The sequence below is a fragment of the Benincasa hispida genome, chromosome 5, assembly GCF_027475165.1.
Source record: "Benincasa hispida cultivar pf3 chromosome 5, pf3_genome.v1.1, whole genome shotgun sequence".
In the NCBI taxonomy this organism is placed as follows: Eukaryota; Viridiplantae; Streptophyta; class Magnoliopsida; order Cucurbitales; family Cucurbitaceae; genus Benincasa; species Benincasa hispida.
The window spans coordinates 1,080,960-1,108,811 of record NC_143482.1 but is presented as its reverse complement, the minus strand read 5'-3'; the positions used below and the strand labels follow the sequence as shown (position 1 = coordinate 1,108,811).

Below are 27,852 nucleotides of genomic sequence, written 5' to 3'. Positions count from 1 at the left end.
AAGGAGCCAGTTACCAGGCTGGGAGAGTTACATTTTTATGTGTTATGAATGCTTGATTGAGAAATTTGTTTCAAAAATGAATTTTCAAAACAAAACTTATTTTCTTATAAAAGTATACCGCTCACTGGGCTTTGAGCTCACATTTTCCAATGTTTTATTTTCCCCCCATGTAGCGAAAAATGGGGCGTTTTGGAAGTGCTATTCAAGGTCTGAAATTGCCACTCTCCCGAAGCGAAATCCTGAGTCTGGTTATTATTAGAAGTCACTAGGGCTAGTTAGGGTCAATAATGTTTTAGTATAAACTCTTGAAGTTGTCATTCAAATTTAATTGTATTATACATATTTGTTATTCAATGAATTGGTTTAAGGATGGACAGTAGATGTATCACAAAGGTGGTGTCTACTGTCTTCACATCTCCTTTTCGGTTGGGGAATGAACTCGGAAGGGGGTGTGACAAATTAGTCTTAGCGCATGAACAAGATCATTTATACAATATATCATCTTATATATAGAACAATATATGTGATGTGTATTTACATTTTCTAGTATATTTTAAATACACCATAAAATAAACCATGATATATATAATGTATATTTACATTTTTTTCAATATATTATTAGTATATTTGACATATACTTAAAGATCTTAAATAGAGAAGTGATCAATTTTAAAATCAAAATATAAAAGAAAATAAACGACATTAATTTGAAATATCTTGCATCAAATAAATATAAACCAAAATTAATAATAAAAAAAGATCAAAATTAAAAAAATGACGATAATAAGAAAAGAACTATACATCAACAATTTATTGATAAGAGATAACGTAATTAATGATATTTCAAAAAATAAATATCTTATATAATTAGGAGTGTTGCGGAATCAAAAAACAAAGAAAACAAACAAAAAAAATCGTAAAATAGTAGAAAATTAATATAAAATTTTACATGTTTCACCAACAATATATTAGTTACATATACGGACAGAGGAAGAATAATATATTATTAGTGAAAATAATATAGAAGACTATATAATAAAGATGCTTCTAGAACTAGAACTACTCTAAACAGTCATATATATTTGAAGCGCCATATATTATATTTGAGGTATTTCAATAAATAGTAAATATTACGAAATTAAAATATAGTAGAGAAAATTTAAAAATGTCTGAAAAGGTTGTTAAAATATAGTTATGGAATATTAAGAAATTTCTGAAATGTTAGCTAATTAATTCCTTAATTCTTTGTTAACGTTCTTGGATAGAGTAAATTAAGGAAATTATTATTTATTATTATTATTATTTTAGTTTAAAGAAAAAGCTGTGTTTAACATAATTGGTTGTATCGTCCAATTGGCCATATATTTTTCATTTTTGGATTCCTATAAACTCAAGCAAACTAATTGCCATTACTCCACAAACTTTCAAAATCCCACTTCCTTCTTCCTTCTTCATTTCAAAATTTCTCTCTCCTCTCTATATTTATATGTTTGAATTATTTCTGATTAATTCACCAGGCCAATTTTTCCTATCCGTCTGTACTTGAAAGTTCAATCATCAATTAAAGCTTCAACAACTTCCTCTCTTATATAATTTCAATTCTTCAATCCAATTTCATGTACAAAGACGGAGAACAACCGCCGATTTCGGCGGCTTCTTTGCAGATCGATCGGAAAACAGAGCACGCGGCGGAGCTTGGCGACCAGAAGGAATTTCAACCTCAGTCAACCGCTGCCGCCAAGGAGGAGCTCCACCGCGCAGAGACTGAACCGCCGCCGATGGTTAGCAATTCTGACCTCCAGGTAATAATCGCTACTGAGAATCGTAATTTTGAAGTGAAAATCAAAGAAATTAAACTCGATTTATTGTTGTTTCTGTTGATGCTATTCTTATTGTTCTTGTTCTGTTTGTGTTTGTTTTGTTTCTGTGATTATGCTTCTTCTTCTTCTTCATCGCGGTTCTTTGAATTGAATTTCTTGATCCACCGCTGGAAAGAAGAAATCTCTTTGACGGTTAGAATTTGGATTTCGGAAACGATCTCTCTTTCAGCGCGAACTTAACCTAGCTATAATCAAGCAGTTCATGCTTTAGAAACGTTCCATCTATTTTTTCTTGTTCCTTAATTTTTTTTTAAAATTTTTTTTTATCTTATCTTTTTAAATAAAATATTGTTTTCGTGATGTCAATTTTTTATTCAAGCTTTCAGTTTCAATGATTTGAAAAGGGATAATAAGTTATAACATAATAAGTGTAAATACTACTTCCCTCCAGCTATTTTCCAGTAAAGAAAAATAAAAATTATTTATAAATATAGCAAAATGTAATTATTTATGATACACTCTATAAGAGTTTATCGTTAGGGATAGAAGTCTATTTTGGTCTATGATAGATAGAGAGTCACATTTTGTTATATTTCAAAATATTTTCAACAATTTTATTATTTAAAACAACTATTCACTTTCTTTTCTATACTTTTGAATTTGATTCATTTTAATTTATTTTTATCCTTAAACTTTTAAAAAGGTAACTGTTTTGGTCCACTAAACATGAGAATGAAATGATAAAAATGATTGTATGGATCAAATGAACATTTTGAAAATATACGAGTAAAAATGAAATGATCTCAAAAATATTTGGACTAAAATAAATATATAATTATATTGAAAGTAAGTGGATCGAAATAATATTTAAATGTAATTTTTATGTGTGAATTTGAGCCAGAGATTTCTTTTTTTATTCTTCTTTAGATTGAGTTTCAATATGAAGTGAGTATTCAAACATGAGTAGTTAATAGAAAAAATAAGCTTATTTCGATAGCTCTAGAGATTTTCAAGAACTACCTTTGAATGGAAAGCCTAGACTGGAGTCAATGACTCATGAAGAAAGAAACAACAATAAAAAAATAAAAAATAAAAATATCTTTAAATGATTATTAAAAAAAAAAAAAGTAGCCCATTTAATAGTGCATTCAAGTGGAATCATGAAGTAGGCTTTAATAAACTTGTAAAAAGTATTTTTTTTTTTTAAAAAAAAAATTAACTTGGTTAAAGTAATTTTTAGAATTTATAATTATTAAAAAGAATGGTAACTATTTTTAAATATAGTAAAATGAACCAAAATATTTATAAATATAGTAAAATGTCACTGTTTATTCGTGATAGACATTGATAAATATTAATAGACTATTATTAAATTATCATTTATCAGTATTTAGATATCTATCAGTGTCTATTATTAATAGACTCTCACGGTTTATTATATTTAAAATTATTTTTTTGCAGTTTTTTTTATTTAAAACAAATTTCTTTGTTATTATTATTTTTTTAACTGGTTAAAGCATATGTGTTTGACCACGGAGTTAAAATTTTGAATCTCCTACTTCAAATGTTGTGGTTAGAAAAAAAAAATTTGCAAATTCACTTTTAAAAAAAATACTTAAAACGTTTTATTTTCAATTTTTTTGTGTATATATTTTTAATATTTGTTTTGTACTCCCTTAAAGGAAGAGATTACCGAACACATCTCAAACTTATAAGTAAAAGACGCCAACAAGCGTACAAACCGTATATTTTTCTTTTTCCGGAAATTCGATATGAAGTTTTTATCTAAAATGTGTATTATTTTTTGTCATTCTATTTCTATTTTTTGTTCGTCTTCTAATAGTACAAAAGTTTGCAAGAGTTTTTTTTTTCTTCCCATTTTTACTTGATTCTAACGAAGAAACCATGAATAATAAGTTTAAATACTATTTTAGAGCCTATATTTTAAAATTTGTACAATTTCAATTGTTATGTTATTTTGGGAATTTCGGATCTATTTGAACTGACTTGAAAAAAAATGTTTTTTTTAAAACTCATTGTTATTTAAATACTTTTGACAAAAATGGTTGAAAATAAATTTTAAAAACTATTTTGAGTGGTTGCCAAATATTCTATTTTTTTCAAAATGACTTATTTTTTTAAATTAAGCACTTGAAAATGCATTCCAAACACATCATTCATTGTCCCCTCTTCTCTTTTGCATATTTATTGAAGAACTCCATTTTCACAATTTTGCACTACAAACACAGACTTATTAATTCCAACATATTAATTTGAGACTTTATAACTTAACCTAGCACCCAAACACCCCTTTAAAAAAAAATTTAAATTTAGTTCCTCGAAGTTAATTTTGGACAAAATGAATAATAATAATAATAATTTTATTGTAAAGAAATATAATTTGTGAACATGTTTTCAAAGTTCAGAGTTAAAATGCTAAAAGCTAACTTTTTTTTTTTTTTGAAAAAATCAGCAACGAAGGACTAAATTTAAATTTTTCTGAAAATATAGAGATTAAAATTAGATATTTGAAAGTACATAAACTAAAAAAGTTCATTTTTTTTTGTACGGATGACTCATTCACAAGCGTCTTTGTGATTAATGATCTGCCACCACAAATGAAATCTAATTTTCTGCTTACGTCATAGGGCACTACTGCAATTTATAATGTATCGTGTTAGGGATGACTATCGCTATTATAACCCTAATGTGATGACCATCTCTATCACGATCTTCACTTTTCTTGTGTTTCCCTCATTTTTCCCACAATTTATTGTACGTAGTGAAAGAAAAGTAGAGATCGCTGTAAAGATGCTCATTGCATTAGAACTAAGATACAAATGGTCATCTCTATCGTAGTACTTTATAAAATGCGGTATTGCATTTTGACGTGAATAAAATGTCAGACTACGTACGTTTGTGGAGCCATATTATCAAAAAAGAAAAACTAGGACCTTTCCTTTTGCAAGGGGAGCTCGGAACCATAATAAAAGGGAGTGCTCGTAGAAATTGAAGATATCTTTATTATCTGTGGCCCCACTTTCTGGTTGAAATTTTGCTTTCATGCTCCGTAGGTAATTAATTAGGCATGGCTAAGATTTTATTATTTATTGTGAAATTGATAAGTTATAAAGTTGGATTGAATTTGCACTAAATAAATGTTTTTCTATTCACTTTTTTTTTTAAAAAAAAAAATTAAAAATAAGAAAATGGAGTATTATTATATATGTTAAATAATAATATTTTGGATATCTAATATTTCTTTATATGCATCTTTTTTTACACTAAACTAACTAACTAAATAGATAAATTTTCATTTTTGAATCATTTCTTAACTTCTGTTCTCTAATTTTTGTTTCTTTAAAACTAAACATCAAACGAAAATCTTCTTTAATATATAATAAATATTTAAAGAATATCTTTATTATATAGTATATATGCGATTGATGTTCTAAAAGTGGTCGTTCGCCCTAATTTTTTGACTTTGTTCCATTTTGATCCTTCAACTTTTAAAAGATTTGTTTCGGTTCATAAACCTTCACATGTTTATTTATTTTAGTTCCAAAACTTTTTTAAAAACAACCATTTAGGTCATTGTTATGCCATTGTTTTTTCATGTAATTTATATGTTTAATGCTCATCTTTTAACTTATATGACATAATAATCAAATGTGTGTATACATATCGTTAATTTGTTATAGTTTAATAGACTGAGATGATTACTTTTAGAAAGTTCAAAAATTAAATCAATAACATTTTAATAGTTGAGGCACTAGTCTAGAACAAATTTAATATAAGTTTGAAATGTTCCGGAATAAAAATGGAATTAATTTAAAAGTTTATAAACAAAACAAGATTTATAGTTGAATTCTATTATCTAATTTAGAAATTATGCTTTAAATTAATTTATGAACAATATTTTCTTATTTGGACTAAATTTTCGTTAATATCATAAGAATGTAATAACTAAGTGGATTTGGAATAAATCAAGCTTTTTTAGTACAATAACTATAAATTTAGGGATTTGAACAACTAACCTATAAGAAAAAAAGGGTATATTTATGAATTTAGGGATTTCCACTTGGCTATGTTCAAGTCGGCAAAATCAATCAATTTTTTTTTTTCGACACAAACAATACAAACCAACCCCAAACAAACTACACTCTTTAAAAAATAAGGGGATGAACAGATGCTGAAAAGGTGTCTTTTTAGACTAAAGAGGAACTAGAAAAGGAGGTCAAAGAAGCAAGCTCGTGTGTAGCTTTGTTCTCATATCTAAAAAGCTTACAAAAATTATCGATATTAACCGACTTTGCAAGATTAAGGACCCCTCTCATAAAAATATCAACTTCTAACAAATTAGCGTCCAAAAAATTCAATCAAGTTTATTGAACTGTCTGGTAAAATCAATCGAGTTAATAATTACTCAATTTGTAAAAAAAAATATTTCATAACATATATTGTTTAATTGATATTGATGTCAAACAAAACACAACGAATAGTGTAAATTGATACATTTACGAGAATATAGAGTTTAAATTGATATAATAATTAGTTCATATTTTTGAATTGATACAACCTAAAATGATTTAAATGTTTAAATATTTTTCCATTATCACGAGCTATGTATCATTAATGGGATTAAAAATTAGTCTTCAGACAATACACAGAATACAATTTTAACCAATAGCCAACCATGCATAAATTCGTAGCTATTTAAGTTGAGTAATTCTTGGATGTATTTCACTCTAATCACATATTTTAAAAAAATAAAATAAAAAAAATAAAACTAAAACACTTTTTAGAAAAAGTAAGAAGAATTTGTCATGTGATAAACTGTGATAAAATAATTGGATAAATACATAAAGATAGAGGTAGTCTAAGATAGACAAAGTGTTCTTCATTTCATTTATGTTCATACGATAATGGTTAGATTCGCACATCGTGTAAGTGAACTTAGCTCAATAGTCACTGGTATATACCCTCTCTCTTGAAGTTGAAGTTATTGATCCTCTATTCTCGATATTTTAAAATTTTGTACTAAAAAAAACTAGTTAATATATAATTTCGACTAAAAGTTAAAAGTTTGAATCTCCTGCTTACATTTTGTTCCGAAAACAAATAAAATTGACTCAATATAGATCTAACTCTTAATTTTTGACAAAGGGGATTGGAAATTCTTGGTACAAGAAAAAAAGTTTTTAGCCTTTAGATTCTTATTTGTGTTATTCTACTTTGCTCGATAAATTTTAAATGTGCATTTTAGTTTTGTTAGTTTTATTCATGTTGGCCCCAAATCTTTTAAAATTTTTATGTCTTTAGACTTTTTTTAAAATAACCTTTTTAGTTTTTACCGTTAATTTAATTTTAACAAACTAGTAATGTAGTTTCAAGTATTTGTATTAGTACATTTATATAAGCTGTAGGAGTGTTGATGAATTGAATTGAATTGAATTGAATTGAATTGGATTGGATTGGATTGGATTGGGACATATTTTTGGACCAACCCGAAAATTTGGATTGGTCAAGTTGACAACCCAAATGACCCTAATATAGTATCCAACCCAACCCATCCCAACCCTCAAAATTTGGGTTGGGTTGAGTTAGGTTGTCGGATTATTATTTGTTTTCTTCTTAATTGAAAATACTTACATTTTATTTACAACACATATCTAATAATTAAAATCTCATAAAACCTAATTCTATCTAATAATTAAAATCTCATAAAACTCAATTCTTATATACCAAATAGCTATAATATCTATTACAAACTTTATACAAAAACAAACATTTTAAAGAAAAGCATAAAGAATTCACAAATTTATCAATCTTAGAAAAAATATATTGATTTTTTTTTTTATTAATATATATGTAATTCAGGTTGGGTTGGGTCAACCCAACTTTTTTTTTTTTAAAAAAAAAATTCTAATCCTAGACCCGACCCAACTCAACAAAAATATAAAAAATTCACCTCAATCCAACCCAAAATATAAAAAATTCACCTCAATCCAACCCAAAAGCAAAACTGACCCAATCCAACCTTTATAATTTTAGATTAGGTAATCTAAGTTGTTCAGATTGTTAGGTCATTTGAACATCCCAAACAAGCACGATCTCAACCAAAATAAATTGAAGACAAACATTGGACAAAACATATTTAGGGGATGTTTGAGATAAGGAGTTAGTTATTATAGTCATAGGTTATTATAATTGGGTTACGATAGTTTGTGTTTGGGTTATAAATTATCTTGGTTTGAATTATATTAGTATGTGTTTGATGTGTAAACTATTTTAATTTGAGAAGGGAATAGTAAACACTATAGCAATAAATAAAAAAAATGACGAATGTAAAATAATAAAACCGTAGCAAATAGTAAATATTGTAGCAAATGAGATTTTTTGAAATAGTGTTGATGGTAGCTAATTGGGAAATACAAAATAGTATTTACTATAGTAATAAGTAATTATTATAGTTTTAGGATAGTTTTCCTTCAAGAATATCCTTAAAATAGAAAAAGTAATCCAAAGAACCAAAATGTATTTAAATTATGTTTTAATAATTGAATGATTGAAATGAACATTTTAAAAATTGAAATCTTAAAACAGATATACGCAATCAAAATAGACATGTTCTAAAAATGACAAACTAAAATGAGATTTATATGGAAATTGGCCAAGTGTGATTTTTAGTGGTCCAGCCCAAATTTTCTTCTACTTTCCGTCTACACATAGGACTAAGTGGACATTGGTGCCCACAAATTATGCCAAATAATAATAAATACGCGTATTGTATTTTTAAAATATTTATTTTCGTCTGTATTTTTTGTTTTGATTTATTTTAATTCCTATAAGTTTAAAATTTTCATTTTGAAATTTGTAATTTCAAATCCAATTTATTTTTGTATATTTTAAAAAAGTAATCACGTTGATCCTCTTAAAATGAAGATGAAGAGACAAATTTTTTAGAAGTATAAAAATCAAAATGAACAAAAATTGAAAATATAACAATAAAAAAACCTAATATTGAAAGTACAATGATCAAAATGATATATTTTTTTTTCAAAATATAGGAAATAAAATGAACTAAGGTCACATTTAGGGAAGGCGTATCTCAATAAATGAAAGGTAATTTGGAAAGTTGGACCTTTTTTAAAAAATAAAAAATTATTTACGTTTGTTAGTGTTTATCGACGTTCTACATTCGTATTGACAAGTAGTTCCCGGTTGAAAATATGTAATCAAATAATGTAATCAGAATGACGGTGATCAATTAAATTGTGTTAGAAAATTACGACATATCGTTATCGTTGCCATTATAATTATAATTATCATTATTGTTTTAGAAAAATTATAAATTTTGACACATTTACATTTATTGTTACTATTGCTATTATAATTTGATTCTCAAGAGTAAAGGTAACCATAGTAATAGTAAATTTGACAAAATTTTTAATTTGAGTTAAATATGATCAAAAGCGAATCTAATTACATTTGCAATCGAAGATTTATCTGTCAATGAAATTCGATTATGATTATACTAATTTTCATTACGAATTGGTAAATATGACCCAAAATCTATAAAGACAAAAGTAGTATATATATATATATATATATATAAAAAGTGATTGAAAGACGTGGCACACCGATATTCAAAAGTGGAACACCTTGCAAATGCAAACCTGCATAACAAATATTATCTAATTTCAAGAATGCCTCGTACGACTTTTTAAAACAAAGAGAATAAAATAAACACCTTTTGAACTTTATTATTATATTTTTAAAACATACTAATACTGAATTTTAGAATTTCTGACAACTTTCAATATTATTATTATATTTTCTTTTCCTTCTCAATTGTTAGATTCTGAAACACCGTCGTAGTGATTTGAGGGCTTATCGGCGGTAGTTTTCTCCGTTTTGTTCCACGGCGGAGGCGATATTGCAGTAATGCATCCCTCTTCTCCGGCGATCGGTTTTCCTTGATGGTTTGTTCTCTCTTCTGCTTCATTTCCCTCTTGTTCTCTTCTTCTTTCCCATGTCGATCTAAGATTACGTTTCTTTGTTTGTTTTAGTATCTCGATTTCTAGGTTTTCTGTAATTTTCGTTCTGTTTGTTTATTTTGGAATTTCATTTGGAATTCTCTGTCGTGTTTTCTTAATCTTATTTGGGGTTCTTGTTTTTTTTTTTGCAATGTAAATACGGCATCTAGATTTAGTTCTGTGGTCTCTGATTAATATGAGTCATGAGTTTGATGCGTATTTGGAGACGTTAATCACAGGGAATTACCTCCTATGGCTGAAATTGTAAGATTTAGGTTGCGGGCTTTCTTGGCTTACGAAACAGAAAGCATTTAAGAACTGGAATTAAGTGACTGAGAATATTACTTTCCTTGATTCTTCTGTATTTGAGTTTGAATGTGAGATATGAGTTTTAGCTTTCTTAGTCATTATGTTATTTTGTGGGTTGAGCAGAAATTGAGGACTTCGCCAGCCAGACAAGCTTCTGTTGCAATGGGAGAGATAAATCGTGCAGAGTATGTGTCGGTTGGCGAATCGCCTTCTCCTTCAATCAGTAATGCAAAGAAAGTTTCTGTGTTACCACTTGTGTTTCTCATCTTCTATGAGGTTTCAGGGGGCCCATTTGGAGTTGAGGATAGTGTTGGGGCAGCCGGTCCTCTGTTAGCTCTTCTTGGATTCTTGGTTTTTCCACTTATATGGAGTATTCCTGAAGCATTAATTACTGCTGAGATGGGGACTATGTTCCCTGAAAATGGTGGTTATGTTGTTTGGGTTTCTTCTGCTTTGGGTCCGTTTTGGGGATTTCAACAGGGTTGGATGAAATGGCTGAGTGGAGTTATTGATAATGCTCTATATCCTGTCTTGTTTCTTGATTACTTGAAGTCGGAGATTCCAGCTCTTGGTGGAGGTCTTCCAAGAGTTGCTGCAGTCTTGGCTTTGACAGTGATCCTCACTTACTTGAATTATAGAGGATTAACAATTGTTGGTTGGGTTGCTGTAATCCTTGGTGTTTTCTCAATCCTCCCTTTTGCAGTTATGGGACTTGTGTCTATTCCGAAGCTACGGCCATCTAGATGGCTTGTGGTGAACCTAAAGGATGTTGACTGGAATCTGTATTTGAACACTCTATTCTGGAATTTGAATTATTGGGATTCTATTAGCACATTGGCTGGGGAAGTGGAAAACCCAAACAAAACACTCCCTAAAGCACTTTTTTATGCCTTGATTTTGGTTGTTCTCAGTTACTTTTTGCCTCTTTTAAGTGGGACAGGAGCCATTGTGCTTAATCGCGAACTGTGGACTGATGGCTACTTCTCTGATGTTGCTAAAATTATTGGAGGGGCTTGGTTGGGTTGGTGGATCCAAGGGGCTGCTGCCATGTCAAATATGGGAATGTTTGTGGCTGAGATGAGCAGTGATTCTTTCCAACTTCTTGGAATGGCAGAACGTGGTATGTTGCCTGAGTTCTTCAGCAAACGGTCTCGTCATGGGACACCATTGATTGGGATACTATTCTCAGCCTCAGGTGTTGTTTTGCTTTCTTGGTTGAGCTTTCAAGAAATTGTAGCGGCAGAGAACTTCTTGTACTGCTTTGGAATGATTCTGGAATTCTTAGCCTTTATCAAGCTAAGGATTAAACATCCAGCTGCATCTCGGCCTTACAAGATTCCTGTGGGAACCGCTGGATCAATCCTGATGTGTATTCCTCCAACAATATTAATATGCATAGTGTTGGCCCTTTCAACAGTCAAAGTGATGATTGTGAGTCTAGCTGCTGTGGCAATTGGCTTATTGTTGCAACCTGGTCTCAAGTATGTTGAAAAGAAGAGATGGCTCAAATTCTCTGTTAGTGCTGACCTCCCTGATCTCCATTTTGCTAATCGAAACCGGTCAGACACCTTGGTATATTAATAGGAATTCACTGATCATTCGGTTTCAAAGAAAGAGGAAGACTCAATTCTGAGATGATAACGATGCATTGGAGACCGATATCAATTGATGCAATGGCAGACCAAAGATCTTATAAGTTCTTTCTGTTTTGATATGTGCTTAAGTTGTAGCGTAATCACATTTATCATCCTAGTTTTAGAATGATGATAAATAGAAAAACGAAAGAGAAGCAATCTCAGTTCCTTAAATTAAATTAAGCATCAATTAGCAACATTGCCTGTTGAGATGTCTTTATGTGTTAATGTTCTAATTCCACAATTCACTGTCCTTAAAACGTTCCACTAAAATTCCCATTAAAAAATATATATTCCACTAATATGTCGTCCCATCTCGTAAAACTCTTCCGACTAAACAACTTCACTCTAATCTTGTGTCAAACACCCCTAAGTGATTATTGATGAATTTAGATCGTTGGCTCTGTAGTTATCCTAATCCCCTCAAATACTACAAGTTGTTTATTCTTTCAAAACTAAAATTTAAGGTTGGATTTACCTTGTTTTAATTTATTTTGTCCTTGATATATGTTTTCACTTGTCTGACCTATGTTTACGTTGACTTGATCTTGAAGGTTTAAGGATGCTTAGATGTACGTCTTGAGCTAGGTTTAGGTTAGCTTCACCTTGAATGTTTAAAAGGATGCTTGATATCTTTATAGATTATTATTATTATTATTATTTTATTTTCTGAATTCTACGTCCCAAAAAAGGAAAAATAATAATAATTAAATTTATGGATTTCAAAGTGAAGCTAGAATTGGAGATTTATTTTGCCATTTTTAATTGTTTGATCCATATTTTTTTTATTTGTTTTATTTTTGTCCTAATGATTCTATCAATTTCATCTAATAAATTGACCATGGATGTGGTAGTTAGGGTAGTTCAATTGAAATAAAACTTGCACTATCGATCTCGAGGTCAGAGATTTGATTCTTTCCCTCTACATATTGACAAAAAAAAAAATTACCGGATCACATTGGTATTTCATATGGTTATATTAATAGTAACATCAAATGACCTTGTTAACGTCAAATGACTTGTAAAAGTGTTGAAAATTCGTGGGGTGAATTAAAAAGCTAGAAATAATAAAAATCCGAAAGCTGCTTTAACATCAAAATTCTCTCTTGAGAAGGAAAAAAAGATTTAAATTATACAAAATTTTTGAATTTTCATTTTTATTATTGAATTTTGAAATTTGTTATGAAAAAAATACCATTAAAGAGTTTTTCATTAAGATAAGATGGTATTTGATGCAATGTGGTTGTTGAAGTGTAAAATCTATTGTCTAAAAGATTTTGATGAAATAAACGGTAACTTTTAGGAAATTATTTTAGATAAAAAAACTGCTGAAAATATTTACAATTAATAGCAAAATATTGCAATATACTAATATATGTGTGTATCTGTGCTGTTTATCGCGGTTTATCATAGATAGATTGTGATACTTTGCTATTAGTTGTAAATATTTTGGTTCATTTTTCAATATTTGAAAACAACCTTACCTTTTATATATAATTGTGAATAATATTACATGTACCCAATTCATATCAATTGTGAAATCAGTATTGATAAAAGAATCTTTTTTTTTTTTTAAAAAAAAAAAATTTCAAAATTCTAAGGGTATCTTTTGAAATAAAAGTGTGAATTTAGGGGTGAAAATGAAAGATAACCCAATGAAGAACTTTGAAAATTTAACTAGAAGAACAAGTGAACCATGGATCTTTGTTAACACGAACATAGTTCAATAATAATTAATATATATTCTTTTTTTTGAAATTCAAGATTTAAATCTTCATACCTCATACAAAAGTAAGAGAAATTTTTCCAAATAGAAAAATATCAAACTATTTATAAAAATAGTAAAGAAAAAAAACACTTATAAACACCGATATATTCTTATCAACCTCTATCAATGATAGAGTTGAATTAGTTTCTACACTGATAATATTAGAGAGAGACTTGTATTAGTTTTTATCACGGATAAATGCTAATAGACAATGATAGATTTGTATGAGTTTCTATCAACGATAGATGCTGATAGACTTCTATCAATGTCTATCACAATTGTAATTAAATTTTGATATTTTTCTTTATTATTATTATTTTTTTTTTACTTTTGAAAATTTTCTTAAAAATAATGTTTTCCCCCCTGGAAAAAAAAATTAAAATGCGGGAGTTTGGCCATAAAGTAAGGAATGGAAATTCCGTCATGACAAAAGAAAGGGGAATGGGTGAAATTCGAAAGACAGCTGGAAAATGGCTGGCATTGAACGAGACTCCATGGATTGAAGTCAACAAAAAGGGATCCTAAATTTATCATCATTCTCAATCAAGGACAAAATTCGAGTTTTCTCCCCATGGAAAGCACACATAATTATGTGATATTCTCTTTCACACTCAATTATTTATATTCCGATCGAAAATGTCATCCTTGACAACCAAAAGAAGAAGAAAAAGAAGCTACAAATTTGAGAATATTTAGATAAATTTAACTTTGGCTACCGGTTGTCAAATCACTTAATAGTACAATGTAGCTAAATTGAGTATAACAATCTCATAATCTTCCAATTTTTATCCCAGATATTGTTGTGACAATGCATATTTTATAGGAAAAATATTTAATCAAAGCACATTTACTAGAACGGTCTAGGGATCTTTTTTTGAAAACCTGATATTAAAATAGTTTACTATTTCCCTACTATATAAAGTAAGAAAAAGTAAGATTTTCATAGATAAAAAAATGTCAAACTATTTATAAAAATAGTAAAAAAAAAAAAAAAAAAAAAAAAAACTGATAAACACTACATTTATCACTTAATGTTATTAATAAATACTTAATAATCTCTATCAAAAAAAGATTCAATTTTACTATTTTATATAAATAACTTTCCTTATTTTTCTATTTTTAAATATCTCCCTAATATAAACAAATGATTTGATATTAAGAATAAACTTGGGTCTACGAACTTTCATTGGTCCAATTTGTCGTTATATTGAATATAGTATCGAATTTTGACCTTATTGCTAGTTTATAGTTCATTTCTTCCATTTTTCTAATTACTGAAAACATAAGAGTATTATCTTGCATAAAAGTTATCATTATTGTTTAATCAATTTCGATAAACTTTAACTTCAAAAGGCTAAGGCTTTAAGATAGGGACTAATAGGGGTTAAAATTTAACAAATTCAACCAAAATGATAGTTTAACCTAAATTTTTAAACATAACTTTTCAGAATAAAAAATGAAAGTAGAAAACGATTACTTTTGGTTGGTTTCACATGACACTTTTTCCGATGGGTTATATATTGTTTCAAAAAAAAAAAAAAAATGGTACTTCTTGGATCCTAAAAGACTATTGCGCTTTAGTGTGCCTTCACCTCTCTTTAGTGTGAAAAGAGTATTGAGCTTTAGTGTGCCTTCACCTCTAAAAAAGGCTGCTGTTGTCAACAGAGGAAGAAAGGAATAGAGCATCAGACTTCAAGATGTTGAGCAATATGTAAAGGAACTTTTCGACATGAACTAATGATACATCATTTTAACTAGAAATTCTAACCATTTCTTTACAATAAATGAGCAGCAAAAGCCACCCTGAGTCAATTAAACTACCAAAATATGGTCCAATATCAACAGTATGGAATCTAGCAATGATATTTACCTGTACAAAGGATATATCTTAACCATCTACACAACTAATATATCTAGATGTTACTGTGTGAGAAGTTTTGTTACCATAATGACAATGTCAAGTTAAGATCAACAGTAACTCCAACTTCTGTTGTCAAATGGCAACCACTCCCCGAGTCCATAATTGCGTCACGTTGTATTTACAAGGCATGATATTGATGAAAGAAATGGCAACACAGGAAGGCGAAGAGCCAACCTGGGAACAAAATTGCCTCATGTTCAGCTGTTAAAAGCATAAAACAGACAAATCTAAGTTCGCATACCAAATCTTGAGAATGCATACTATGCCATTCAAACAGACATTCAGAAACTTACCTTGATGGAAGTCCATGAATAATAAATCTCATGTTCACATTCAAACCTCTTCAGCTGTTCAACCGAATTTATCAATGAGGCTGATCTGGCAATGCCTTCTACCAAAAACATAATATGGTTTCACTTTGCTTTAACTGAACTTCGTTCTTTCATGGCTTCTTTCTCTATTTTTTTCTTTTCAGCATCAGCCTGCCTTTCATTTTCTTCTCGTGACTTCTTAAACATCTTAACAAAGACTATCAAAATTTGAGTCACTGCAAAAAAAAAAAAAAAAAAAAAAAAAAAAAAAAAAAAACCCAACAAATTCATTATGCATATGTTCAATGCAAATTTTCCATGATGTAGGAAATATTAAAACAAAAATCTCAATCCAAGAAATATTAGAGCTGTGTTCCCACGTTCAAGAGGCCACAATTGAGGTCGCCACTAATTAATTGTTGCAAGTGATGAAGAATAGGAACTAATTGTTGATAAAATTTTAAGGAACATAACCATACAAACTATACAAGTTTTCAAACTACCAAGATAATTAAGTCAAACTGAGAATACCACCAAAAAAAAAAAAAAAAGAAAAAAACACATGCACACTCAATCCAATTTGTTATATGAGCAATCGCATGGACCAATGTTAGTGGCTGCTGATAGAAGACTGAAAACTCTAGTCGATGTCAATTACAAGAGCTTCGTGAGTTATGCTCATTGTCCAACAGGCCACATGTCAGGACCTCAACATTTTGACCCTGTGACACCATGCTTATTTACCAAAGGGATAAGAGGAAGATTGCTCCAAAAATTGTCCAAGAATGGAGTACTACAGCATTAGAAGAACATCCAAGACCAGAAACTTCTGTTTCGAGTATAGCGAAGACCTTGGGCTAATGCTTGCAGATTGTAAACACGATGGAGGAAATCAATGAGGGGATGAAAGACCTCAGACGTGCTTTGCAAAATTACTTTGCCAAATCGAATATCATGTGAATAAAATTCAAGAACGGGGGTGGAAGAAACCCAAAACCGAGAAAATGAGATTGACACAGCCCTAAGAGGAGATGAAGATACAAATTTGCATGCAAAGAAGGAAAGTCGCTCGAGGAAGTAGCCCATCAATTTGAAGCACTTTTTCTTCCTTTTTTTTTTTTTTTCAAAAAAAAACTAGAGAATTGATGTAGTAGGATAAGGGGTTAATCTTGAGCAATTCCACCATTAATGCTTTAGTTTCCTTTTGGAATTTTTAATACTTGGTTTGTTTACTAATTCTCTATAAATAGAGAATCTCTTTCATGTATGTAATAACTTTGATTCATAATGAAGACACTGTGATCAAATCTCTTAAGCTCCACAAGCTAGAAACGTTTATTCATTGTCCTCGTATCAACTGTTTTTACAACTATTTTTTAACTTGCATGCCACAAATGGTTTGATACCACCGAAAGTGATGAGAGTTGACATGTCACAACACTCCTTGCAATTCAAGAGATATTTCCTCCTGTTCCTATTTGCCTCATATCTGACCCCCTACCCACTTTTCCTAAATCGAAGTAGGGGCTATCCGATTACTTTTCATAACCATGTGGTTATTTAATCTTTTTACTCTTCTGAATTTTAGTTTTAGTTTTCAAGACAGTAAGAGCATGGGTTGAGTGATGGCTTTCCATGGGTTTACTGTGGGACAAACTTAAGTTGTCCATCCCCTTTAAATAACCCACCGGCCTTAGTATTTGGTTAGACTTTCTATCGAATAAAATCTTGAAGCATTTCTTGATACACTATAAATCTTATTTATTTCCCAAATACTATGGCACTTCCCCATCATCGGCAGGTGACTCAGCGACTGCCATCTGGGTACCTATGTCTATGTGACGACTTGCAAAGAGATTAAGATAACAGGCTATGGTCATTCTTTAGTACTCTGCAGTTTCAATCCAGCAGAGACGTTCTTTTTCCAAATAGTAGGCAATTTTTAGAAAAGCTAAAGAAAAAATTTAAAACTTATATTACTGCTACTAAAACAACTTTTACTCTCGGCCAATTTTTTCACCCACATGTACGTAGGGCTAAACTTTTGTGGTTACTTACCTGACCAGCACATATATACACAAACTCAAATTGTGTATTACTATTGCTGATTAAACTTAAGTTCTTCTCTTGTGGTTAAGGTTGTATGACAGTAATTATGAGGAAGCTAGCTTTGGTTGGATGGTCCAGTGGTGTTATTGATTATTTTAAGTTGCAATTAGTTCTGGTTTCGGATGGATTTCCCTTCTATTCCAACTGATATATTAGAGGAGGTGTTGATTTTCAAGCTGAATTGAACCAATTTTACTGCTGTAAATCTTAGCCGTTGTGCATTGGCTAGGTTTCTAATATGAATCACTTGAATTTCCATGTGAAATCTTTTTCTCATTTTACCACTTGCTTAAAAGATTATGCATCTGAAATATAAAATTCACAATACCTTGCTCAAAGGGGCATCGAGCTGGATCCTCGCCAAAGTACTGGGATAGTGAATCTGCGTTTCTCCCCTGCATAACAAAATGTCAGCTTTGGAGGGGGAAGGAGAACATTTTCCGGAATGAGATTTTTATTGAATGGGAAGGACTTACCACTTCAGAATATAAGGAGATAAGTGCCCTTACTTCAGCTTCAGCCGTATCAAGAAAATTCTTCAGCACCTGAAAGGAGTTACTTATCAAAAACACAAACTTCCAAAGATGATTAAACTAATATGGAGAAAAATCAAATAAAGGACATTACCTAGTATTTCCTAATTTCTACAACCACACTATTTTCATGACAAAAGATCTACACGCTGATCTAGAGAAATTAAAGTTTATGTCAATGTTTAGGATCTAAGGCAGATTCATCTGCTGTCTTATGAGGGCAGTTTGATGAGAAGATATGTTCATGAAAAAATAGTTGGAGGATAAGGTCTTAGTGCAGATTAAATATGATGCTGAGGTTTTGGCACCCGGAAAAGAAGCAATATTGATGTAGGCCTGGGGATTAATTTCGTCCTTGTCATGATTTTAATTTGTTCAGTTAGTAGGATTGGCTGCACTGTTAATCTAGTTTTACTATTACATTGGTTGGAACTGTCTAATCTTAAAAAGCCTATCCTAACTATACAGGTATTGCTTCCCATTTTGAAATAATGGAGAATCAATCTTTTTTCCCCCTGTTTTGCTTATATTTTCATAATTATTAAAATACCTATCATGAATAATGACATTCGGAAACTTGATACATGGTAAGGATGTGTAGAAAATGGTGTCTGCATGAAGATACAGGTACATATCATACGTAACATATCACATTAATCCCAATCAAAAGTTCAATAAGTTCTTACTTCTATGGAGTAACGGTTTTTAAATCAACATCAGGAGGTATACATCAGAGCATTAGCATATAGACTTTAATATGTTGAATTGTGTCGTGCGCATGTCTTATAATTCATATGACTATCTCGACTATTTGGAATCCTCACTATCATTTCATGAGGAAGTTACAAATTTGAGCAGTAAATGATTTCAACTTTCAAGTTTATTAAACTCATCAATATATGTGTTGAGAGAAAGTAACCAGATTCCTAGCAAAGAACCAAATGATAAATTAACATTAAATTTCACACCTTCTGGAAACCAACGGAGATAGCACCGTCGTTTTCTGAAGCAGTTAGCTCTTGCTCCACCTTTTCAAGACCTTTACTCACTGCTTGCATTTCCTCAGCTAATGCTTTCAATTGAATCTAGTTTTACAAAATTCAATTACATTAGATAAAAGGAGCAAACAAATGTACATCTCATAAATGAAAATTGTAGCACAATAACATACCTTAGAGGCAGCTTCTAAATGGACAAGGTCCTTGTCAAAATCAAGTAACTCTGGCATTTTCTCTGCAATGAGCTTTTTTTTTTTTTTTTTTTTGGTGGGGGGGGAGGGGGGGTTAATTGAACTGATGAAATAAAAAAAGCAACGAAATTAAGACTATGAGATGGTCAAGATAATAAACATAAACAGAGGGAATGGGCCTACGACATTTGGTGGATATTTTGTGAGGACTCTGAATTCAGCTAGGTTATGGAGAGATTTCTAGGTTCTAATTCCTCGAAGTATCTCAACCATAACCTGTCTAGCACTTTCCTAATTCAATACGTTTCAGCATTATTTGGTTATTGAGCTTGATCACTTTCTTGCACACTTACACTATCCAGAGTTGTTCCTTCATAGCTAGTCAATTTTTACCCAATTATTTGCACAAAAGTTAAGATTAACGTTTGAGTATGTAAATAAAATATAAACATCATATATTACTTAGTTTTCAACCTTTTCTTTGAAAGTTTCATCAGAAACACTTAAAATGCATCAAGGGGTTGAACTTGAACAAACATTGGAAGGGTCAAAACCAATCCTAACATACCTCTGAATCACTAGAAGCATCATAACCTATATCCATGTTGTGGAAAAGGAATATTTGTAGCACGAATGAGGTTGATATAATTGAGGAAATAACTAGATTAAAAACGGATATGAAAAGAAAAGTACAAGGAAAAAATACATTATCACAGTATTTGTTGCTGCTGATCTCAGTAATGAATTATTTGCCAAATGTGCAAAGTTCTTAATCTTCAAATTTTAGTACTGACTTCAAGACTTAAAAATATCCCAGAAGAATGGACCAAAAAATAAAATAAAATAAAATAAAATGAAGCGCGTCCCTCCCAACAAATAGACGAACTGTAATAATGATCCTAGAGTCTACAGAGATGTGGGCACACCATATACAGTTGCTGACATGACCCCATTATCTACCAAATAGGTAAAAACACACTCATCTGAAATAACTTGGATACGAATTTTGGTAAAAGAAACAATATAATTATATTGAAGTGCAAGTACAGACAATCTATCTAGATTCCTACCTTACATAAATAATGCATCAAAGTCATTTTGTTGTTTCTTGCCCGAGTGTCAGACAATTTAAGGAGGCTGTCCAACTTAAAACCTATAGCAGAGCCTGCAATGAAAATACAAATATAAAGTTTTTAAAAAACACATGCATTCGACCAGTAAGCAAATCCTGAAGCCTGATGCCTCCTCACTTCACAAATTGAACACATGCTGTCAAGCTTGGACTAAACAGTTGAACAGTTTACTCGATTAAATAATTGGAGAAATTTATAAATGTGATTACTCCAGTTAGAAGGAAATCAACAGTCTTTGAAGACAGATAATTCATCGTGTTAGTCTTTCAAGCTTGTCTATCACATCTTCAAGAACATATTTTAACAAAACTATATAGACTAAGATGGCAACAAGGATGAGAAATCTACCTCGAGCGGTACCCTGGTTTAACGCATTTCCCAATGTAAGAATTGTTTGCATTATCTGACGCAACTTAGCAGATTCTTTGACCTGTTGATTAAAATCAAAAAATAAGTATGGACTCGGAAATAATTGATATGGTCACTTTGAAGACATTAGTATGTGAAAGAGTACCTCTCTTGTAGCATCATTTATTGTGTTCAAATGATATCTCAAATCATTCACCTGACCAAAATAAGAGCTAAAACTGTTCACTACAAGTAAATAGCATAAAATTTTACATGAAACATTTTGATATTATACCTGACTAGAAAAGGTGATTTTGAAAGCAAATACTCGTAATTTGGACTCTATTCGTGGGACCTTCATTAGCTCGAGAAAAAACTGAAAAGGAACAAAGAAGCATGTGCTTCAGAAATTTCATTGGGGCTTGTACCTATTAAGGAGATAGAAGCAATTGAAGTACCTGCTCACACTTTCCAAGCATTTCTCTGTCACCTGTGTAACTCTGTAATGTACCATTTGCAAGAAAAAGGAAACAATTAAAATTGCACATGGCTTTGAGGATCTATCAGAGCGTACTAGACATGTAATTCAGCAAGCTCTTAACATGTTTACTCAATATATAAAAGAAATATCAAAACTGACTTTACCACAACTCTTTATTTAATACCAATGTTGTACAAAAATCAGACATGATGCAACAATTCTATTTATTTTGCATATTGATCAAATTAGCAATTCGTAAACCCCAATGTTTGGTTGTCATGATTTACAATCCAACGAGCTTTTGGATGCCAAATGTTGTAAAATCAAACGCGTCTCAAGAAAAATGAGTACAATTGCATGTTACCTAAGAGACAATAATGATAAAATGCCATCTCCTACTATTAGTATAAGATTTAAAAAAATATATATGGGGAGAAATTATCCTCCTTGAAAGGGAAAAAAGCTACATTACTTACATTAAATAAGAAAATAATTTCTTAAACATCTGACAGGCAAAACCTCCCTAATAATGGGCCTAAGGTTCCGACAACATAAAAGGGAAAACAAAATAACAGATAATAAAAATAGTTGCTCCTTTGCTCTAGCCGCTAAATGTAAAGCTCTTTTTTTATTAAAATTCTAAACCTTGTCCCACTAATGATCAGTAGAGCCAATAAACTCATAACTAGTTGGAACTGCAAAACCTAACAGTGGGAAAAAGGGAATTGGTTTGGAAAAAAGCAACCTTCACGTGTTTAATGGACTATTACTGGATAACTGATCGAGAAAATTTTGATTTTTACGTACAAATATTATAACAGCTAAGGTTCACCATATTCAACATTGATACTGTCCCCAAAGTTTTGGAATGACAATGTGTAACAATAAGTACAGTGAGAGAGGAACCCGGGAGGGAAGCACCTTCAACGTTTCCATCTCTTCCCTAGTAGGACAAAACTTGATGAGATTTTCAACCTGGTCAATATCAAGAGCAGAAGAATCCAATGCAAGAACTGAATTCTGCAAAATGTAAACTTAATTAGTGGAGAAATATCGTAGTCCTGGAGTGGAGAAAATCACTATCCTTCTAATAACAACAAAAAATAAAATAATAACAATAATAATAAAACACTTACTATCATATCCGGTAAGGGAATCTTTATTTTTGAGAGCATTATTTCACAGTTATATGCTCTCCGCAGGTCAATCTGACAAAATGAAACAGAACCACATCACAAATTTGACCAAAAAAACCAAATAAAGAAAGAAAATTTACCAAATGCTCCTTGCCAACCTCCCCTCCTTGAAGTCAATTAATCCAAATCATGAGAGAAATATGAAACATAGAAGAATGATGCTGAGGAAGAAAGAAAGAATGAAAGATGACTAACCAGTTGCACTTTTTCAGGTTTGTTGATGCTGGAACCACGTCGTCCTCCACCTTTACTGCCACTTCCATCAGAAGCAGAGGCTGCTGAGAATAGACTTTCAAGTTCAGAGATGTCTATTTCTGGGGCCCTATAAGACCATCATTTGGAATGAGAATTATAGGACATTCCATGCAATACAACTCAATAATAATGAGACAGCCAAGATGATATGAGTGAAGATAGAAAATGTGGAACAAAGGCAACCAGCAAATGCAAAAAAGAGAACCCAGAATAGGTTCCGAAAAGAAAGTCCACAAGAAGACTTGTCCTTTTAGGAAATGGATGGATCAAAGCATATAGATAAACCTTTTCTTATGGCTCGCAAGGATCAAATTAAGAGAATTTCATTAATAATGTAAATTGGCTATTGGCTAAAGTAAAGGCTCTATGATCTAAAAAATCAACATGGATCATCCAATCGGTAGAAAACTCAAAAAGGTTCATGCATAATGCACCTTGATTGATTTTCCTGCTTTTGTGAGTCAGCCCATAAACTTCCTTGCATCGCTCGAGTAACTTTTACCCAGTGTAATGGTTTTAAAGTGGTTTTTTTTGGAGCATTTACAACTCCTGTAGCTACTCGGCCTCTTCCTTGAGTTGTTGATCCTAGGGAAGCTTTGCCTCTTCCAGCAGGAGGAGGTGGTGGCGGTACATTTGATCCTCTTGATCCTGGGGGAGGGGGTGGCACTGGTGTAGGACCATGACTTGTCGGAGGATGAGCATTGAACGGCTTTGCTGGTGGAGGAGGTGGAGGAGGTCTAGTTGATTTAGCACCATGACTTGGCAGCTCAACACTGGGAGGTTTTGGTGGTGGAGGAGGTGGAACTGGTGCACCGCGATTTGATTGTGGAAGAGGAGGTGGAGGTGGAGGAGCACCAAAAAGTTTTGGAACAGGAGGTGGAGGTGGAGGTGGAGGAGCACTAGAAGATTTTAGAGGCGGAGGGGGAGGTGGAGGCGGAGGAGCACAAGATGATTTTAGAAGCGGAGGTGGAGGTGGAGGTGGAGGTGGAGGTGGAGGAGCACTAGAAGATTTTAGAGGCGGAGGGGGAGGTGGAGGCGGAGGAGCACTAGATGATTTTAGAAGTGGAGGTGGAGGTGCACTAAAAGATTTTGAAACTGGAGGTGGAGGCGGAGGTGGAGGGGAAGGAACACTAGAAGATTTTGCAACTACAGGTGGAGGCGGAGGTGGAGGTGGGGGAGCACCAGAAGGTTTTGGAATTGGAGGTGGAGGTGGAGGTGGAGGCGGAGGCGGAGGAGCACTAGAAGATTTTGGAACAAAAGGAGGAGGTGGTGGGGGGGGTGGAGGAGCACCAGAAGATTTAGGAACATGCGAAAGTGAATAAGTCGAGGCTGTAACAGGATTGTTGCTAGTAGGATATTGAGGCGGAGGTGTAGGGGGTGGAGGGGGTCTCCCATGCATTGTTACAGTGGTCGAATCTGAACTACAGGAAGTTTCTACATGAGGCTCATTATGCGATAGAGAAAAAGGTGGAGGTGGCGGCGGTGAAGGAATCACTTTAACAGTGGGTGTCATTTTATTTGAGACATGTTCTCCACTAGAATTGGTATATGGTAGATTAGACGGAGGCAACAGTGGTGATGACATTGAAGAACTAATAGGAAGGGGTGGGGAGCCAAAAGAAGTTAGTGGAGGTGATGAAGAGGGTAGAGGTTCTTTGTTTGAAAATATCTTGTCTTGAAATTCATCAGAAGATTGAGGAGACTCTAATGAAATATTCACTTCTTTAGCACCAATCTTGTCAGACAATAATTCAGAAGAATGTACCATGGCCGGAATTGTAAAGTTGGTAGAAGTTGAATCAACAAAAGGCTTTGTAATAATATCAAACACTTCATCTGAACTATCGGCAGTGCTAGATGTATTATTTTCCTCTTCAGAATCCACTGGTGAGGAGTATGAACTTGTTTTATTTTGCAATCTTGACAATTCTTTCACGTCACTCAAGGCAGAAAGATTCTTAAGTACCCACAAGGCAGCATCATCATTGCTATCAATCCACTCGACACCACTAAAAAGTTCTTGAACCCTGGAAAAAGCTTCAATTGGTAATCCACCTTTCTCTTCACCATTCAAAATGGAGGTTGGAGCCCTTGGAGGGGAAATGCTTTCCATCTCCCCAAACAAAACCTAATTTAGAGGTAATTAATTAGATGGACAGCAAAAGATGAAAAATAAATCATTAAATGAGAGTTCTTGGAAAGTTTATTTCTTATGGATGGTAAAATCAATAAACTTCGAATTGAGATTCTCCAAATGACTATCAATATACACACCTCAGCTCGAAAGCCTTTTGGATAACGCTCCTTTGAATCCCAAAGAATGTCCAAATTTTCAGAGGTTAGCATCAGTATGTTTGATCGAATAAATGCTGTATTGAACATAATACGAAACATCATAACTTCTCTTTCTGGTTCCGACTCCAAATGTGAACACTCCAACACTACATCTCCTTGAACCAAACACTGCACGTCTATTTTAATCACATCACAGTCTGCCTGCAGTCAAAACGTCCATTTTTTCATAGTTAGCATATCTAAAGTCTTTGAGGTCTCTACAAAATCAAAGTAGAAAATCAACATGTCAAACTTTAACCTGATGGTAGTGACGGAGGGCCTTGTTCTTCTTGGGCATGGAGAAAAGCATCTGCGTGGAAAGCCCGCCCTTACTAGAAAGATTCCTCCCAAAAATACGAATGACTGGTCTGCAGCCATTCTGAGAATCAAAAGCTGGAATGCCACGAAGAATTACACAATCTAAAGAGAGTGCTCGCTCAGGTGGTGGCCACTCCGAGACTATATTTCTCCTTGCAACATATTGCAAGTAGCGGAGCTGAGATGGAAATGGATTTAATGGTGACAAGAGCTGCAAAAACCCTTTTGGAGCTTCTCGATGTACAATTTCAAGAGTTTTCCTCTCACCACTGTGCATTTTTCTAAATATCAAAAAGCTAGCCAAAAGGAATGCTAAGAGAGGCCAACCTCCCCTCTCACAGTGGAGAAGAATGACATTTTGTTGGTTACCAAGCAGAAGCCAACTTTCACAAATGCGGAGAAAATGCTGTATCAACGACAGTGGAAGAAGAGGGCAACCTTCATATTGTCGAGGATAATCCATCACAGTGACATCATACTCGCACAACATTTCTGCAAATTGGCTCCTTTTCTCCCCTTCACGAAAATTAAATGCAAGAAAGGAAGAATCCGGGAATTCTTCATGTAATTCGTTTATGATTTCATGCAGATATATTTGGTACATACCATCAGGCAATACTTCAGTTGAAAAACACGAATCAAAAACTGCACGATTTCATGAAAATCAACACCCGAATGAGGAACTATTAAGCCAAGTTCATAATGAGCTATATCGCACAAGTAAATAAATAAATAAAGCAGCAATTTCACTTACTATATACTCGTTCGACAAATTCCAGCAACCCATCTGGGGGTCTTCGGTAAAAGAATCTACTAAGGAGGGACATTTTGATGAAATGAATTTACATGTGAGCACACACCACAGAGCTAAAGGCTGCAAGAGGAGAAACTGAAATCGGAATCAAACTTTTTCCCAATTTCACACGAAATCATCAACCATTAGACAATTTTCTTCAATTCCTCAGTCGAATTCTTGATTCTTCTTCAAAAAGTGTATGAATCTAATCCTACATACAGATTGCATACTCGATGGAGCTAGATGACATGCTCTTCGATTCTCAATTTCAAAACAAGAAAGAAACCACACAGCATTGCAAGAAGAGGCGAACTATAACATCATTTTCAGTTTATGAAGGGACATAGGTATGAATGGGAAGGGAAATTAAGCAGCAGAGAACATAGCTATGTGGAAAGAAACGCAAAAATGGAATGAAAATCGAAGAACGGAAGTAGAAAATAGAGGAAATTAGAGAGAAATGAGAGTGAAACCTGGGCGTAAAGAGAGAGCGAGCGGTGGAAAACGGAGATTGAAGAGGGAGAATAGGGGAATTTTGAGAATTTGAAAGTAGAGAGGACCCCACGCCGCCACAGCCCCGAACTCCAGCTTCTTGTAGACTTCAATTTCTCTCTCTTCATTATCCGAGCAATTTCTTTGTCGCAAAATCGATTTTTTTTTTTTTTTTTTTTTTTTTTTTTTTAAAGATACCTATCTTAGAAGGATCGAATAAAATCTTATATATGTTTTTTCTCCTATATTTATGTCATATCAATGTGAAATTATGATCAAAATAGATTATTGTACACGTAGGTTGCTCTTGTTTCTCACTCTCATTCCTTTTTCTTTTTTTTTGTTTCCTCTTCGTGATAACTAAAAATCAGCGTTCATTCCTCTCATTCTCACTCTTTATTCTTTACTCTCGCTTCTTGAGAGTATATATAGTTAGAGGAAAGAATGTTGACATTTAATCATCATGAGAGCGAGAACAAGTAGTAAGAGTGAGATCCTAAACCATGTGTGCATTGGTCTATTTTCGTAATTTCACGTTAATGTGATGTAAGCGAAAAAACTTAAGTTTTAACTAGCGTGATAGATTTCATTTGCGACCAAATTTTGAGTCAACCCTATAATTATTTTTTATTTTTATTTTTGGTTAAAACGCATACTTTATGACAGGTGAGTTATTTACGTTGATATATTGAAAAATCAATGGGACAATAATAATTAGGCATAACTTGGTAAATATGACACTTATAAAACCTTTTCTTATGATAACAACATAAAATAACACTTGGGAAGATATAACAACATCGTTGTCTTGAATAACAAGAGAGATAAGCCACAAAGGAAAGTTCCTCATTCAGAAATGGATGCCA

The 27,852-nt window shown here is 32.3% G+C and overlaps 2 protein-coding genes across 8 annotated transcripts; one reads left to right on the top strand and one right to left on the bottom strand.

Moving 5' to 3' along the window:
• Window positions 1-1,125: 1,125 nt before the first annotated feature.
• Window positions 1,126-11,999, top strand: LOC120077768 (putative polyamine transporter At1g31830). Of its 2 annotated transcripts, XM_039031779.2 has the most exons (3): window positions 1,278-1,802; window positions 9,682-9,805; window positions 10,292-11,999. In XM_039031779.2, the coding sequence occupies exons 2-3, from the start codon at window positions 9,803-9,805 to the stop codon at window positions 11,747-11,749; spliced, it is 1,461 nt and encodes a 486-aa protein (XP_038887707.1). In that variant the 5' UTR covers window positions 1,278-1,802; window positions 9,682-9,802; the 3' UTR covers window positions 11,750-11,999. The 2 variants fall into 2 exon arrangements, with proteins under 2 accessions (XP_038887706.1, XP_038887707.1); XM_039031778.2 differs by lacking the exon at window positions 9,682-9,805 and having other exon boundaries at window positions 1,126-1,802.
• Window positions 12,000-14,938: 2,939 nt separating this feature from the next.
• On the bottom strand, window positions 14,939-27,112 carry AFH14 (Formin Homology 14). Of its 6 annotated transcripts, none has more exons than XM_090313784.1 (20): window positions 26,968-27,112; window positions 26,453-26,572; window positions 25,640-26,343; window positions 25,321-25,542; window positions 23,481-25,174; window positions 22,987-23,113; window positions 22,732-22,803; window positions 22,517-22,615; window positions 21,573-21,614; window positions 21,410-21,490; window positions 21,281-21,331; window positions 21,115-21,196; window positions 20,704-20,798; window positions 19,616-19,687; window positions 19,413-19,529; window positions 18,388-18,456; window positions 18,240-18,306; window positions 15,785-16,038; window positions 15,515-15,692; window positions 14,939-15,222 (listed from the first exon to the last, which is right to left on the bottom strand). In XM_090313784.1, the coding sequence occupies exons 2-18, from the start codon at window positions 26,523-26,525 to the stop codon at window positions 15,905-15,907; spliced, it is 3,801 nt and encodes a 1,266-aa protein (XP_090169910.1). In that variant the 5' UTR covers window positions 26,526-26,572; window positions 26,968-27,112; the 3' UTR covers window positions 14,939-15,222; window positions 15,515-15,692; window positions 15,785-15,904. The 6 variants fall into 6 exon arrangements, with proteins under 6 accessions (XP_090169910.1, XP_090169911.1, XP_090169908.1 ...); XM_090313785.1 differs by having other exon boundaries at window positions 14,939-15,219; XM_090313782.1 differs by lacking the exon at window positions 14,939-15,222 and having other exon boundaries at window positions 15,301-15,692.
• Window positions 27,113-27,852: the final 740 nt, after the last annotated feature.